At 51.7% G+C, this 16,172-nt stretch overlaps 1 protein-coding gene across 6 annotated transcripts in view; it reads left to right on the forward strand.

The window, feature by feature from the left end:
• Positions 1–16,172, forward strand: part of PFKFB4 (6-phosphofructo-2-kinase/fructose-2,6-biphosphatase 4) — a 47,371-nt gene that overhangs the window by 7,441 nt on the left and 23,758 nt on the right. For 5 of the 6 annotated variants that reach the window (XR_007479766.1, XM_033413160.2, XM_033413162.2 and 2 more), the window contains exons 2-9: positions 2,360–2,476; positions 2,610–2,706; positions 8,750–8,816; positions 11,456–11,530; positions 11,892–11,948; positions 12,364–12,485; positions 14,182–14,389; positions 15,018–15,164. Coding sequence is in view for 5 of the 6 variants with exons in the window: in XM_033413160.2 (XP_033269051.1) it covers positions 2,360–2,476; positions 2,610–2,706; positions 8,750–8,816; positions 11,456–11,530; positions 11,892–11,948; positions 12,364–12,485; positions 14,182–14,389; positions 15,018–15,164 (890 nt within the window). In the remaining variant the exon portion in view is untranslated. Of the gene's footprint in view, positions 1–104; positions 221–2,359; positions 2,477–2,609; positions 2,707–8,749; positions 8,817–11,455; positions 11,531–11,891; positions 11,949–12,363; positions 12,486–14,181; positions 14,390–15,017; positions 15,165–16,172 lie in introns of those variants that run through there. The other variant, XM_049716197.1, reaches the window with a different exon arrangement.

A 16,172-nucleotide genomic window follows, 5' to 3' on the forward strand; every position in this document is an offset into this window, starting at 1 on the left:
TGAATATACTTGTACTTTGAATTTTCTTTTGTATCATTGACTTGGGACCTTATCTTGAGGAGCAGAGGTGATAGGTAATTTATTGCTCTCGTTTTGTGCCCAGCCCTGATTTGCTGCCCTGCCTGCCCACCATGGCTGTGCATGGGGCGGGGAGATGCTGTCACCAAACGCTGTGGGAGGAGGCCAGGGGCGTCTCTGGGAAGATGGAAGCTGTGAAGAGGTGATGCAGAACCTCAGCCCTGGGGTCGTGGGAGAGCCCTTCAGGGAGCCATGGGAAGGGGTGGCCTCATCAGAGGGAGCGGGCTGGGCGCAGGTTTTCCCCACAGTGAGTAGCTGATGCACTGCGCTGTGGTTGCTGGGGAGCCCTGGCCAAACGGCCAGAAATTGTGCAAACAGCCCAGGACTCAGCAGCACTGGCCTGGCCCTCAGGATGCAGGGCCTTGCCTAACTTTTTCTCTCAGCTTAGCCAATGCTGAGGTTTTTGTTTTTGTTTTTTTTAAAAATAAATTTACTTTTGGCTGCGTTGGGTCTTTGTTGCTGCATGTGGGCTTTCTCTAGCTGCAGTGAGCGGGGGCTACTCTTCGTTGGGTGTGCAGGCTTCTCATTGTGCTGGCTTCTCTTGTTGTGGAGCACAGGCTCTAGTCGCACAGGCTTCAGTAGTTGTGGCACGCGGGCTCTATGGCGCAGGCTCAGTAGTGGTGGCACATGGGCTTAGTTGCTCCGCAGCATGTGGGATCTTCCCAGGCCAGGGCTTGCACCCATGTCCCCTGCATTGGCAGGAGGATTCTTAACCACTTGCGCCACCAGGGAAGTCCCAACGCTAAGGTTTTTCTGCAAGGTTCCTCACTCTGACTCACCATCAGGCTGTGTCTGCAGGATCCCCTCCTTCTCTCCCCTGGGGCTTGCAGAATGGGTCACATTTGCCCAAAAGTCATGCACAGGAGTGACGGAGCCCCCACTGACAAGCAGGGTCTTTTACTTCTATTCGGGGCCTGCCTGGAGACAGACAGTTGCCTCTGCACCCCAAGTCCCAAGGGCAGTCCTGAGGTACATCTGTGTCCTTAGCCAGGCGGGCTGCCAAGTCCAGGCAGAGGGCACAGCTTCCTGGAAGTGTTCCAGCTCTTACATGGGGATGTCGCTAGGCGTTGCTGAGGGATTATCATCCCATTTTACAGGTGAGGACACCAAGGCTCAGAGTTGCCAGTAAGTGTCAGAGTCAAGATAGGAACCCAGGCCTGACTGACTCTGACCACCTCTGCACTCCATCTCCAGTGAGGGAGACAGGTTGAAGGGTGGGGTCCAGCAGTCTGTCTGAGGAGGGCTACCAGGTGAAAGCACTTGCAGAGCCATGTGGGCAGAGGAGGAGTAGTGACAGGTCCCCACCTCTGTCCATCTGTCTGCTGTGGTTTTACCTGGCCCGGGTCCTGAGGACGATGAAAGGGAAGCTTCCTGAGGCTTCTGAGGTGAGACCACACTGAAAGTGGAGCTGGCTCCCGTAGTCTGGCAGTTCTGCTGCCTTGGTGTCTGTCTTAGTGGGCCATGGATTCGGGGGCTGGTGCAGACTCTTCCCCGCCTCTAGCCTTGGCAGCTTCTCTTTTTGGCACACTGACCTGGTGGCACATGGGATGGCGGTGGCTGGCTATCAGAGGGACCGCCCTTGTGGCGTTGGCCTGGGTCTCTGGTCTCAGCCCCCTGTGGCCCTCACCCTGGTGGGTTTTGAGGTGCCTCCGTCTCCTTCCCTGCCCACAATTTTTGAGCACCAAATCTGCCAGGCCTCAGGATCCTGAATGGCTCAGACACTGCGGGGCTGCTTTCACCCCAAGTGATCAGTTGTGGAGAGCAGACTCATTGGCGAGATGACTGGGTTGAGGGAGAGAGCGCAGCAGGTGGGCATGCAGGTGCCTTGGAGGAAGGACTCACTGCAGAAGCTGCTTCCGGGCTTTGTAGATGAAGAGAAATTCTCCCTGGGGAGCGGAAGCAGTGGTGCTGTGTGAGCAGGAATGCTGAATGACGGGTTCCTGGATGACAGGCAGGCATTGAATACCCCACTGGGTTTTGGCGCTGTCCCACCTGCCAGGGGAACTCCCCCGCAGAGTTTAGCCAGGGCCGTGGCAGCTCCAGCTTTATATCTGATGGTGCACTTCAGGGTAAATGCTGGCGAGATCCCGCGGCGTCTCCCTGAGCACTGACAGGCCTGGGGAACTGGGCATGCCAGCGCTGGTTAGAGACCACGGTCTGGGGGTGCCCAGGGACCTCTCTGCTGCCAGGAGCCTGGGAAGGCACATCTGATGCTGGGCCTGGAAGGAGGGGCCCACTGGGAGGGGTCCGGCCTCCTCAGACACTGCTCCTTGCCTTTCAGTTTGCATGACCAACTGCCCGACGCTCATTGTCATGGTGGGGCTGCCTGCCAGGGGCAAGACCTACATCTCTAAGAAGCTGACCCGCTACCTGAACTGGATTGGCGTGCCCACGCGGGGTGAGACTCAGCCTTGGCTTTCCAAGGGGGCTTTGGGACTTTGTGGGGGAGCGGGGAGGCCTGGGGGTGGGTCAAGGTCAGGGGTTGGGGAGGGATGCTGTTGTGTGAAAACTGAGCCTCTCCCTTCCCCCAGAATTCAACGTTGGCCAGTATCGCCGGGACATGGTCAAGACATACAAGTCTTTTGAGTTTTTCCTTCCAGACAATGAAGAGGGCCTGAAAATCAGGAAGTGAGTTTGTGTGCGTATGTGTGTTTGTTTATGAAGAAGGCCCTGGAGCCCAGTTGCTGGTGATGACCAAGCTGTTCCTGAGACCTGGCCTTGCCCTACCCTGTGGGCTGTAACAGGACTGGTTTCTTGACCTCTCAGGATGTGGTGGGGGTGAGGATGTGCTGGGTTTGGGGACAAAGGGAGTGGGTATTTGGCCCCTTGGTGGCTTGCCCTGCCCAGCCCTGTGGGATATCTGTGGGAGGGGAGCGTGGAGCTTCAGGGAGATGGTGGAGGCTTAGCCAGGGCCCTCGGCTTACTCCAGGCCATCCATGGGGATGGGCTCTGATAGGGAGGGGAGCCCTAGGTGAAGCAGAGATGCAGGCCTCAGGGGTGCGGCAGAGTGGGAATGGGACTACCTCCTGACACCTTCTCGCAAAGCCAGAAGGATCAGACCCAGAACTGGGGCGTTTCCTCCCTTGCCCCAGGATAAGCCTCCTACTGATATTTGGAGGCTGCTTGTCATGTTCTTGGCATGTGTTGGGTAGGCCTTGGCTTTCCTTTGAAGTTGCCTCAGTGTTGCTGGGTGACGAGATGGAAATTTGCATATGATACCCACTCCCTCTCCATTCAGACTTGAATTGATTGCTTTCTCCAGAAAAACTGAGCACCAGCTGTGGTCTGAGGAGCTATGCTATGCTGTACTCGGCAGGTGTCAACTGAGGGATCAGGAAGCTTCCTGCCCTTGTTCTGGGCCCAGCCGTTGTGGGAGGGCTTTGAGCAGAGGTTGGCCCAGTTCTAGTGACCTTCCCAAATCAAGCCCCAGGCCGGAAGCCCCTGGTTATTGCTGTGGTTGACCTGCTCCTTCTCTGGCCACCAGGGGGCAGGAGTTCCCCATCGTGGGGCTTGGCCCTTCCGTGCCTCTGCTGTTGGGTCAATGGGGATGGGCGGGCTGCTGCACCAAGAAGGGAAGTGGAGTCTGACATTCAGGTCTCTGGGGCCGAACTGTGAATTGTGGGTAAAACTCAAGGGTGGGCCCTCTGTGATAACGACCCAGACAAAAGTGAGGGTACTGATACTTGAACCTCCTGTGTGCTGTGTGTGTGTGATGCCCATTGCCGCCCCCTGCCCACCAACTTAAAGATGAGGAAATTGAGGCTCAGCAGTCTCACACAAGATCCCAAGGAACTTCACAGAGTCCAGACTTAAATCTAACCCCATGTACCACTAAAAACTGTCCTGTCCATCATTCCGGAAGTACTCAATTTGTAGATCAAAGGTTGCATCAAATGCAAATTCTGCAACAACCTCAAGCTGTGGGCACTCATTAGCTGCTTTGATCTTCCCTGCAGTGGGCTGTGGTGCCTCACTCCTCTAGATGCTGAGACTGAGGTCAGGAAGTGGTGGTATTGTCTGGGATCCCTCAGGGTTTGATTTGAAGCCAGGCCTGTCTGAATCCAGAGTGTTTGTGGGGAGAAGAAGGAAGCTAGCCTTCCCAGAGCTCGCTGGTCATTCTGCTCAGACTGCCCATTGAAGGTAGGAACATTGGGATTAATTCTCATGGCGAAACCCAGACTCAGAAGAGGTAAGGAAGCTGGTCTAGGGTCACCCAGCTGGAACAGAGGCCCCAGCAGTAGAAGCTGGGGGCAGATTCACGTGTGCCTCTCTGTAGGCACACCCTCTGGCTGTTCCTAGAAAGTCTCCCTCGTGTATCCAAAGCCTGGGTCTGGCCCCTGGGCCATGGGTCCATTTCCCATTAACCAGCCCTAAATGTCCCACAGATAACTGGCAAAATAGAAAGATCAGACTTTTTAAAAATGGGAAACCTGGGAAGAGAAGCCTGCATTTCCCAGAGGCCCAGGTACGTACACATTGTTGAGCTTCCTAGACCTACACAATGTGGAGGTCTGTCCCTAACACTGGGCACAATGGAAGATCTAGAAGAGGGCATGTACAGCCATCTGTACATGTGCAGGTGTTCCCTCTTTATGTACACATGGGTAAGTGTGTAAATACACACCAGGCACCCTCATATATGTGCACACAGTCACATACTGCAGGAAGGTGTGTACACATACCGTATGTACACACGTGGGCGTTCACACACGTGCATATCCTCCTGACACCAACTGTGTCCAACAGTTCAATTCAGTTCAATTCTGACCCTGTCTACCTGCAGTTAGCATCAGTTCCCACAGGTTAAGGACTCAGTCCCTCAAGACTGACCCCACTTCACACACCAGTCACAAGTCTCGGCGGGGGGCACCCGTACTTCTAACTGGCTATAAATTGGGGGTTCCCACAACCCCCTCTTCAGCAGGTTACTGTTCCAGCTCACAGAGCTCAGGAACATACTTGAGTTGTGTTTACTGGTTTATTATAAAGGATACAACTCGGGAACAGCCAAGTGGAAGAGGTGCACAGGCAAGGAAGGGGGCAGTGCGGGGAGCTTCCAGCCGTCTCGGGGTCTGGCACCCTCCCAGCACCTCATCTCTTCAACCTGGAAGCTCTTCAACTCTCATCATTCAATTCATCTTCAGCCCCCACCTCCCTTCCTGGAGGATGGTGGCAGGGCTGAATGTTGCAACCCTTTCATCACTTTCTGGTGATCAGCCCCATGCTGAGGCTGTATAGGGGCCCCAGCCTGAGTCGCTACATTAGCATCAACTCAGGTGTGATTGGAAGGGGCTCCTTGTGAATGACAAAAATCACTCCTATCACTTAAGAAATTCCAAGGGTCTTAGGAGCTCTGCCAAGAACCCAGGACAAAGACCAAATGTATTTATCAAAACACATACACCCTCTTGTATGTGCACAGCTGCACTTCCACAGGGGCCCAAGGAATGCTCACAGGTGCTCACTCACAGACTTACACATACACATATCCACCCATGCATGCACGTGTGTGCCCATCCACACTCACACCCACACGTGTTCAGGCTCCCAGGCTGTTCCCCCAGCATCTCCACCTGGGCCCTGAGATCCCTCCTACTTGGTGCAGCCTCAGCCAGAGCAGACCACAGAGATCTTAGCCCAGAACATGGGGCTCTAAATGTGGGTGGCAAGAAATGGCCCCAGCCGTGCTGAAACTGTAGAAATGTGTCTCGGGGATGTGGGGGGCTCTGAGAAGCTCTGGTTCTTTATGTCTCAGTGCAGAAAGAATTCAGCGAGAGACAAAGTGTTAGATAAGTGATTTATTAGAATAGGACACTTGTGAGGTTTACAAGTGGGTGGGCAGGAGGGCACTGTGCCCAGAACTTAGTAGGCTACAGTTTTATAATCAAAGGGAGAGTGAGGAGGGGGAGAAGACCACCTGCTTCCTCATCCTTGAGTAGACATCAAGCTTCCATCATCAGCTCCTCCTCCACGTGGGGGTGGGGGGCGGAGTTTTCTTGTCCCTAGTGGTCAAACTGGGACTGTCATGGCGCAATGGAAATGAGCAAAAAGGTGGTAACGTATACTAAAACATGGTAAATCAGCTCAGGTTTCAGTATAATGTCACCCTTTCCTTATACTTTTGTTTTTAGTGAGCACAAAGGAGCATGTCCTAGGAATCATTAACTTACCACTGGGCAGGAGGTGGGTTTCATTCCACCATTGTTTTATTGTCTGGGGGCATGTCTCATGCTTCTGTCGCATGGTTTTGTTGTTAAGCAAGCCTGCTTGGTTTTGTGGTTAAGCAAACCTGCTTTCTCGAGTGATCATTTTCTTATAGAGGTCTCCCATACTTTTTCCTTATGATCCCTTAGTGGGATTAACTAGTCACCTACTTTGTCCCTTTACTCTGTCCTTATCAATGCCAGCTTCCTGGACTTTCAGAATTCAGGTTTTTTGGCAGAAGAAAGCACTTTGGGGTCTTAATTGAAAGGCCTAATAGAGCACAGAAAGGTCACAAGGAGGCATAAGAGCAGAGCTCCTTCCAGTGACCTGGACTCAGCTCTGCCCCCAGTTTCCTCATGACCCCAGGAGTCTGGTCGGCCTCTGTTTCCATGCTTGGGCACACTGGCCTGGCTTGGCCTTTGATGCACTAGGGGTTTACACACAAAATCCCAAGATCAAACAAATGGGAGATCTAACTTTACTTTTACATCAAAAAAGTACAGGTAATAGTGTTTGGGAGGAAAAATTTTCCCTTCTTACCTTCTAGGTTCTTTGGCTGGTCTAATAATTAAATTGACATGACACAGATTAACAGGACAGAAAAAAAGTTTAATAGCATGTATACCTCCTACACACATGTGAGAGACCTGGGAAGCCCTCCCCTTAAATACCATCTTCAGCTGAAGAGAAAAGAAGATGTTGGGGGTGAGGAGTCAGGAGAATTTACCCGGAAAAGCTCAGTAAACGAGGGTAAGGTTGTTATGCAGATTTAAATCTATACCTTCAGGGAATTCCCTGGCTGTGGACTTGGAGCTTCCACTGTCGGGGGGCCTGGGTTCAATCGCTGGGAACTAAGATTCTGCAAGACGTCTGGCGTGGCCTAAATCAATCAATCACTCAATCTGTGCCTTCAGGAGTGATAACAGTTTCTAGAGATAAAGATCATCTCCCTCCTCCTGGTACAGCGATGGAGACCCCCTTACAAATGGAGATTTCCCTTATACTTGTAAATGTCTCTCAAAAAAGGGTAACTTCTACTCATGTTTTCAGAGCTGCTCCCATGTCTGCAGTGTCTTAAAAATAATCAGCCTAAAATAATCCTTATGCCAAAGAGAAATATTTTGGGGTGGCAAATTCTGCTCCCCTGCATAGATAAAACGTCAAAGTGATTTATCTATCTTCGGACCTTACAGGGGAAATGGATAAAGTCAGAAAGATCCTTATATGTGGCAATCCATTTTGCAGCAATAAACGGAAAGGCTGAGATGTCTGAGGACAGACAGTGTAGTCAGTGGTCAGTCATGGTGAGGGTTTTGCCCTTCCGGAGCACCTGTGGACCCGGGTGCGAGAGGCAGAGACACGGCACCCTCCTCCAGAAGGGATCATGTAGGGCGTTCTTGGTCCACTGAAAGAAAGGAACAGCCTAAAAGTTGAGACTTATGTTTTATTCAGTGAACAAAACTGAGGACTTAAGCCTAGAAGACAGCCTCTCAGATAACTGAGGGACTGCTCTGCAGAGGTAAGGTAGGTGCCATGTGTGGGCTCATTGAAATCATTCCTTTGATATGCACCTCAGCTCTCTGGGGCCAGTGTCCTGTTCTTTCCCATTCTGAGTCCCCTGAGGGGGCCCCTTTGGGGGTGGCTGCAGTGGCTGATAGCTTGATGGCTGCAACACCCTTTGTTTGCTGATACACCAGGTGGCATTCTTAGTCCACATCTCCCTTCTAGAAAGGAAAATTGAACATTAAGCTTAATGCTGCCTTGGGGGCCAGCAGTAATGTCTCTCCTTTCCCACCACCTGCACCGCCTGCCCTGCCCCCAACACACATACAAGGGAGTGTCTGGTTTTAGAAGTGCTTATTTTGATAGGGGAAATGCATGACACTTAGAAATCATGAATATGGCAAAATGGCAGGCTGGATTTGTACATGATGAGATGAAGAAGGAAAGTACAGAAAAGTGGTATTTCAAAAAGTATTCCTGTATGTATACCAAGGGGGAAAGGGGGTGGTGGGATGAATGGGGATATTGGGATTGACATATATACACTACTGATACTATGTATAAAATAGATAACTAATGAGAACCTACTGGTATAGCACAGGGAACTCTACTCAATGCTCTGTGGTGATCTAAATGAGAAGGAAATCCAAAAACAGGTGATATATGTATACGTATAGCTTATTCACTTTGCTGTGCAGTATAAACTAAGACAATGTTGTAAAGCAGCTATACTCCAATTAAAAAAAAAAAAAAAGTTCCTGATGGCCAGAAACACATAGCCTTCCACCTACAGGAGCAGGGTTACCAAACACTGAAAATCTTCCCAAGGAAAGAGAAACCTTGAGAAGAGAGAAAGGGCCCCAGGGGCTGCCCCGTCTCCTATCTGGCATAGGATATATCCCTGACCTACTGCCCTGCAGCAACAAGTCAGGTGCTTGGCTGACCTGTGTTTTCTTTTCTGAAGGCAGTGTGCCCTGGCAGCCCTCCGAGATGTTCGGCGGTTCCTTAGTGAGGAGGGGGGGCATGTGGCGGTGAGTATAACACCCTGGTGGTATCTGGGAGTGACATATGGGAGCCCACATACTTCTACCCCTTTACTTATCAGGCATCTGGAGGGGAAGGCAGGGTGTATGTGGCCCTAGATACCACTGGGTGCCAGCCCCTGGGAAGAAGTCTGCAGCTGCTGTGCTGGAAGAAGCCAGAGGCCAGAGGTGGGCCAGGAATTTCCCTCTGGGCTTGTGGTTGTGTTTGACCCTGCTGGACTTCCCTCTGAATACTCACATTCTTGGCCACTCCACAAGTTAGAGGTGTCATGTTACCTAAGTCTTTAGCAAATGTGATTTCTCCTGGTGTGGAGAGCATCCAGCCCAACATTTGGTGGCTATTCCAGGAATCAGTTGAATGCTGGGTAAGGGAATTCCCCCTCTGTGTTGGACCCTCCAGTCAGATGGACAGGTGGGACAAGGCTGAGCAAGGGTGTCTGCAGGAAAGGGCCCTACCCCAACCCTATGTAGTCAAACACGGGCTATTTTTTCCTTCCTTTTTCCTTTTGAAGGCATGCATCCTGGAGCTCTGTCCCCCAGCCCCATCTAGATCAGTTGCCCTCTAGGTCTGTCTGTGGCACAGCTGTCACCCTGGGAATTTCCTTCTCTTCCCTCCTGAGTTGAATGCCCTGCTCTTGGATCCCATGTCTTGCTTTTCCTTGCTTTACTGACTTGTTTTGTTGGAGCACATCCTCTAATAGCTTTCTGAGAAAGGTACTTGGGAAGTAAATTTTGTGAGACCTTGCATGTGTAGAAATGTCTTTTCTTTATCCTCACATTTGATGGATGGGTGGAAAGAACGTTTCCTTTAGAATTTTCATGACATTGCTCCATTGTATTACGGCTTCTAGAGTGGCTGTGGGAAAGTCTGATGTCATTCTGATTTGCTGATCCTCCTTAAAAGTTTTTTTCCCTAGGGAATTCCCCGGCAGTCCCAGTGGTTAGGACTTCATGCTCTTTCTGCTGAGGGCCTAGGTTCAATCCCTGGTCAGGGAACTAAGATCCCACAAGCGCACGTTGCGGGCAAAAAGAAGTTAAAAAAAAAAAAGAAAAGGGCTTCCCTGGTGGCGCAGTGGTTGAGAGTCCGCCTGCCAATGCAGGGGACACGGGTTCGTGCCCTGGTCCGGGAAGATCCCACATGTCGCCGAGCGGCTGCGCCCGTGAGCCATGGCCGCTGAGCCTGCGCGTCCGGAGCCTGTGCTCCGCAGCGGGAGAGGCCACAACAGTGAGAGGCCCGCGTACCGCAAAAAAAAAAAAAAAGAAAAGTTTTATTTCCTAGAGAAAACTGGGGGCTTCTCATGCCCCTTCCTCTGGGGAAGCTTTTAGGGGTCTTCAAGGTGATGTGCTTTATGGTGGGTCTTCTCCACAATGCTGGGTCCTTGGGGGGACCCTTTCCATCAGGAAACTCTTCTCCAGCAGCTCAGAGAAATGTCATATATTTTACTTTGTTAAACCACCCCCACCGCTTTCTCAGAACTGAGTCCCCACTCCCCTCCCATCTTCTTCTTTTTTTTTTTTAAATGAATTTATTTATTTTTTATTTATTTTTGGCTACGTTGGGTCTTCATTGCTGCACGCAGGCTTTCTCTCGTTGTGGTGAGCGGGGGCTACTCTTCATTTTGGTGCGCATGCTTCTCATTGTGGTGGCTTCTCTTGTTGTGGAGCACGGGCTCTAAGCTTGCAGGCTTCAGTAGTTGTGGCTCTCAGGGTCTAGAGCGCAGGCTCAGTAGTTGTGGCTCGCAGGGTCTAGAGCGCAGGCTCAGTAGTTGTGGTGCACAGGCTTAGTTGCTCCGCGGCATGTGTGATCTTCCCGGACCAGGGATCGAACCCGTGTCCCCTGCATTGGCAGGCAGATTCTTAATCACTGCACCACCATGGAAGTCCCTCCCTGTCCTCATTTCTTGAAGTTCCTTTTATTCTGTTTGATTTAGTCTTTGTTTTTCATGTTAGAGGTTTTGCTGGAGCATCCAGTGAGCCCTGGTCAAATGCCCTTTGTAAAAAGTTACGCTCTAAAAGCTGCTTGGGTGGGCTGCCCCTGAGTGCTGGGCAGGCCCCGGGGGGGGGTCACAGCCTGCCTGGAGGAGGCAAGGAGGGGGCCTGGGGCTCCACTTGCACCACCAGCCAGTCCTCCCGTTTCTTCTGCACACTTGTCCCTTTTTTCAGAGATGCCTGTGCCCTGTTCCTGACTACCGTGGTTCTGCACAAGCAGGTGTGCTCTGGTTGGTGTAGGTTTGTGTTTGGTTTTCTCTGTTTCTCTGAGCCAGTTACCATGTGTCTATCTTAAAAAACTGTGTTGACATTTCCCATCTCCTCTCCTCTCCTGTTCCCATTTTACTGGGGTGACAGGATGGAGTGGAAGTAAACGTGGGTTTAGTTCTACAAGTTTAACTAGTTTCACTGGAAGTCTTGTGAGTGAGTGCCTGCTGCCCTGCTTCCAGCTTCCTTGGGGTGCTCCCCAAGGAAGAGGAGGACCAGCCCAGCCATTGCAGGTCTGAAGGAGACTGGCCAGGCGGATGGCCAAACGGCAACTGGTCCTGATGAGAAATCCAGTCCCTGTGCTACAGCTGTCAGGTGGCCTCCCACCCTCTCCAGGACCAGAGGCTGAGTTAACCCCATTTTGGTCCTAGGTTTTTGATGCAACAAATACCACCCGAGAACGGAGAGCGACCATCTTTAATTTTGGGGAACAGAATGGCTACAAGGTGAGGCCTCCTTGGCTTACCTCCTTGGTTGGGCTGTGGCACGTTCGGGCCCTCTGGGGCCACCTTCTCGGCCTCCTGAGGCCCACTGGCCTCAGGCAGGTGGGCTCCTGAGTGGATTTGGGATATTGATTTTCTCTCCACCTGGAGTTATCTTTCTGAGGAAGTGGGGGTCTTGGTGGGAGAGTCCTTCATAGGGCGGCACCTGCTTTGGGTCTGTGCTCCTTGACCTGACCCCACCCCCTGAAGAAGGGCCTCTGGGCAGCATGGCCCTCAGTGGGTAGGGAGCTCCAGGGAGCCAGGCTCAGGGCCCTAAATGTGTCTCTGGTTCCTTCCCTCCTGCCCACCCTGGTCTTTGCTGCAGACCTTTTTCGTTGAGTCCATCTGTGTGGATCCTGAGGTCATAGCTGCCAACATCGTGGTGAGTGGTGCATCTGACCTTGTGGGAGCAGTAATACAGCCAAGATGGCCTGTGACAGTGAGGTCCATCTCCAGGTTAGGCTGGTGCCTGGGCCGACCTTAACTTGGTCTTCTTGAACATTGTGGGTAGGGGGGAAGGCGGTAGATCTCTGGGTCAGGTGGGGACTGCCCACCCGATCGCAGTCCCTCATCCCCCAAAGATGAGGGACTGCGGTCACAGGATGTTCAGTAATACTCTCTTAGCACTGGTATGGGAGCTGGGACCAGGGAGCCACTGGGCTCTTCCTAATGGGACCAGTGCCCCTGGGAGGCCAATCCTCCTGCCCAGCCTCCCCCCAACCCAGCATCCTCCTTGGTCTCCGACCTGCTTGGCCTCTGGCCCTGATGTGTCCTTGCTCTGTGCCTGACCCCGGCAGCAAGTGAAACTGGGCAGCCCTGACTATGTCAACCATGATAGCGATGAGGCCACGGAGGATTTCATGAGGCGCATCGAGTGCTATGAGAATTCATATGAGTCGCTGGACGAGGACCTGGACAGGTGAGGCAGGGCAGCACTGTGTCCTTGGCTGCGGTGGGTGGTAGGTGGGGTCCACTCGGCTGCCTCCTGTGGCTCCTCAAGGTGGTGGCTGAGGGACCACCTCCGCGGGCAGAGATGGTCTGTCCCTTTTTGTTTCTTTCCTCGGGGTGGAAATCATGGCCCAGGGGTGACTTGCAGAACCGTAGCTGCTTTATCTGGAGCTCTGTGAGTCACAGTTTTCTGCTATTTCATCAGAAAATCAAGCCTGCTTTCTATTCAGAGGGTCTTCCCACAGGGCTTTTGCAAACAGTACACGCTCTTCTTTCAGTGGGTGGTCTGTATTTTGAGAAGGGGAAGGGGTGCCCAGACCCTGCCTACTAACAGCTAGCAGTAACCAGTGCTTGTGAGCCCCGCCCGCCTCCCTCTGGAACAGGGATCTGTGGGACCGAGTGCTGGGTGGGGACAGCAGCCAGCCACCGGCAAGCTCTTTCCGTAAAGGCTCAGGTGGTAGGTATTTTAGGCTTTGGGGGCATACAGTCTCTGTTGCAGCTACTTAACTTTGCCATTTAGTACTAAAGGAACATAGATGATACGTAAATAAATAAGCATGATTGTGTTCCCATAAAACTGTATTTACAAAACCAGGCTGAGTTTGACTTGCTGGCCATAGTTTGCCAACTCCTGTATTATAGCAGAAATGGGGGCAGTGGTTAAGTGAATAACACTTAAGTAATTAAGTTAACGCTTAAGTTAACTTTAATAACTGAATAAAGTATTACACAGTCCTTATAAATCATGCTGAAGAGACATGGGAAAGTGTATGTTATGTAGCATTAAGTGAAAAGGGTGGAAATATGAACTTGTACTTGGGTTGTTTATAATTACGTATGAATATATAGTTACGAACGAAAGAAGTCAAGTGACTGCTGGGGGGATGTTTTCTGGGATGTTTGAGGGACAGTCCCTGGACTGAGTCCCCTCAGCGATGCTGGCGCTGATCCGGTGCTGCTGCCCCGGCCTCTGTGGTTCTCCTGGTCTCCCCCCAGCATGGCATTGCTCCTTGTGGCTCTGTTCTCCACGCTGCAGGGCTGCACTGGTCCAAAGCAGGGAAAGCGGTGGAGTTGGGCTTATTGGCTGCTGCCACCAGCACCATCCTCCTGTGCTTCTTGTCTCGTCCACCTGCTGCCTGGTGTGGGACATGGCAACCACTCGGCACACACACATGACCCGGGCTGGGTTCTTGGGGGAGGGTTCGCTGGGGGAAGGAAAGGCCAGGCCCATGGATGGCTGACCAGGAAGACTGGAGGGGAAGCGCGTTTGCCAACTACTCCCAGGTCAATCCTGGAAAAACTGTCTCTTGTTCACCTTACAGATAGTACGTTGAGAGCTCATAGGTAGGCAAGAGGGGCCCGGGGGACATAGAGCAGCGATGAAGGTCCCGATGTGGTAGGACTGACCCCTCACTTTGAATGTCACCTTTTGGGAGCATGATGAGTGTGGAGCACCTCTCACGGGGTTTGTCTGTATGTCATGCGTGTCGTGTTGCTCCCACCTCACCCCCATCACTCGCGTACCAGCTGGCAGTCCTGTGTGTTGTGGTCTCAAGCCTGGTGGGGTCAGAGATGCAAGGCTCTGAGGATGGTTCCTGGAGCTGGCAGGGCGTGGCCTCAAGGACCCCGGTCACACTCACAGGCTTCTCTCTACCCTCTCTGGAAAGGGATCTGTCCTACATCAAGATCATGGATGTGGGGCAGAGCTACATCGTGAACCGCGTGGCTGACCACATCCAGAGCCGCATTGTGTATTACCTCATGAACATCCACGTGACGCCCCGCTCCATCTACCTCTGCCGGCACGGGGAGAGCGAGCTCAACCTCAAGGGCCGGATTGGCGGGGACCCAGGACTGTCCGCCCGGGGCAGGGAGGTCAGCGTGTGTGTGTGTGTGTGTGTGTGTGTGTGTGTGTGTGTGTGTGTGTGTGTGTGTGTGTGTGTGTCTGTGTGTGTGTCTGTGTGTGTGTCTGTGTGTGTGTGTGTGTGTGTTTATTTCTGTGTGCATGTGCGTGTGCTGGTGCTGGACTCCAGCTAACATGCAATCCAGGTGGATGACCTCATTCAGTCTGGAATGTTCCCATTCTATAGGGAAGGTCACCCGGCAGATGCCTGAATCTCTGGCTTGCACGCGAGCTCTCACCAGCTGGTTCCCTTTCCCTGGAGAGGCGTGCCATTCTGGGAGTGAGCTGAGTCCCTACAGTGCAGCTGATGCTGTGCCACAGTCCAGGGGAGATACTGAAACCTCAGTGGGAAGGTCATACAGCCTAGGGCACATGGTCAGGGGGTGAGCACTGGCAGGGGACCTGATGACCCACAGCTGGAACTACACTGAGGATCTCGGAAGAATGCACAGGGACAGCACTTGTGGGTGTGGGTGTCGGTGTCATCGAGAGTTAGTTCGTGTTTTTTACCAAAACTGTTTTCTCTAAGGCTGGGCCCCATGGACCCTTTGAGGGCAGCCCAGGACCTGTGCATCTGAATTTGCTTGTGATGTGTTTCAGTTTGCCAGGAGTCTGGCCAAGTTCATCAGGGATCAGAACATCAAGGACCTAAAGGTTTGGACAAGCCAGATGAAGAGGACAATCCAGACGGCTGAGGCCCTGGGTGTGCCTTATGAGCAGTGGAAAGTTCTCAACGAGATTGATGCGGTAATCACCATCTCTTCCCTCCCCTGCCCAGCTCTGGGCACAGCTGCACTCACCCAGGGTGACAGTGTTGAAAGGGGTCAGGGAGAGCTTTCTCTTTAACATTTCATTATTGTTTAGGGTTCTGATTCATCCCTCCCTCCTTCCCTGCCTCCCTCCTTCCCTTCTTTTGTATATAACTATCTAGGTGTACAAAGTGATGATTTGATGGATGTATGTATTGTGAAATAATTATCACAATAAGTTTAGTTAACATCCATCACCACATAGTTACAAATTTTAGTTTTCTTGTGATGAGAACTTTCAAGACATACTCTCTTAGCAATTTTCAAATATATGATACATATTGTTAATTATAATCACCATGCTGTACATTACATCCCCAGGGCTTATTTATCTTATAACTGGAAGTTTATACCTTTTGACCCTCTTCAGCCATTTTGCCTACCAGGTGGCTTGTCATGCTTTTAACTGCCACTTTCAAATCAACAAAACCTCAAAGGGAAAAATGATGCCATATACCAGGTTCACCTCCTTGGGCTTCCCTTCACTTCAGGATCTTGGCCCCTCAGGTCTTCTCTGCCTTGTGGCTCTAGGGTGATATCAAACAGATTTATTTATTTATTTCGGTTTGGCTTTTCTAGTAGCTCTCAGTGGAGTGTTAGTCTAAAGCAAGCTAGTCTACCATTGCCTGATATGGAAGTCTCGAGATCAGATTTGAATCCTACAAAGATCACCCCAACTGATAGAATTGTTTTGTTGGGATGAGGTGGGGGGACAAGCCGGAGAAGGGAGACTAGTTAGAGGTCCTTGCAATGGCCTGGTGAGGTGATGACATCTGGAACTTGGGTGACGGCAGTGAAAAAGGAGTAGATGGACTTGAGGGATGTTTCTTCATTTATTTATCACGTATTTATGTGAGGCTACTCTGTGCTAGGAACTGGGCCAGGTGCTGGGGACCAAGATCCTAATGAAAGGATAGAGGCTGTTGATGCCCAGCCAGGGGTCTAA

Source organism: Orcinus orca, chromosome 10, assembly GCF_937001465.1.
Source record: "Orcinus orca chromosome 10, mOrcOrc1.1, whole genome shotgun sequence".
Lineage (NCBI taxonomy): Eukaryota > Metazoa > Chordata > Mammalia > Artiodactyla > Delphinidae > Orcinus > Orcinus orca.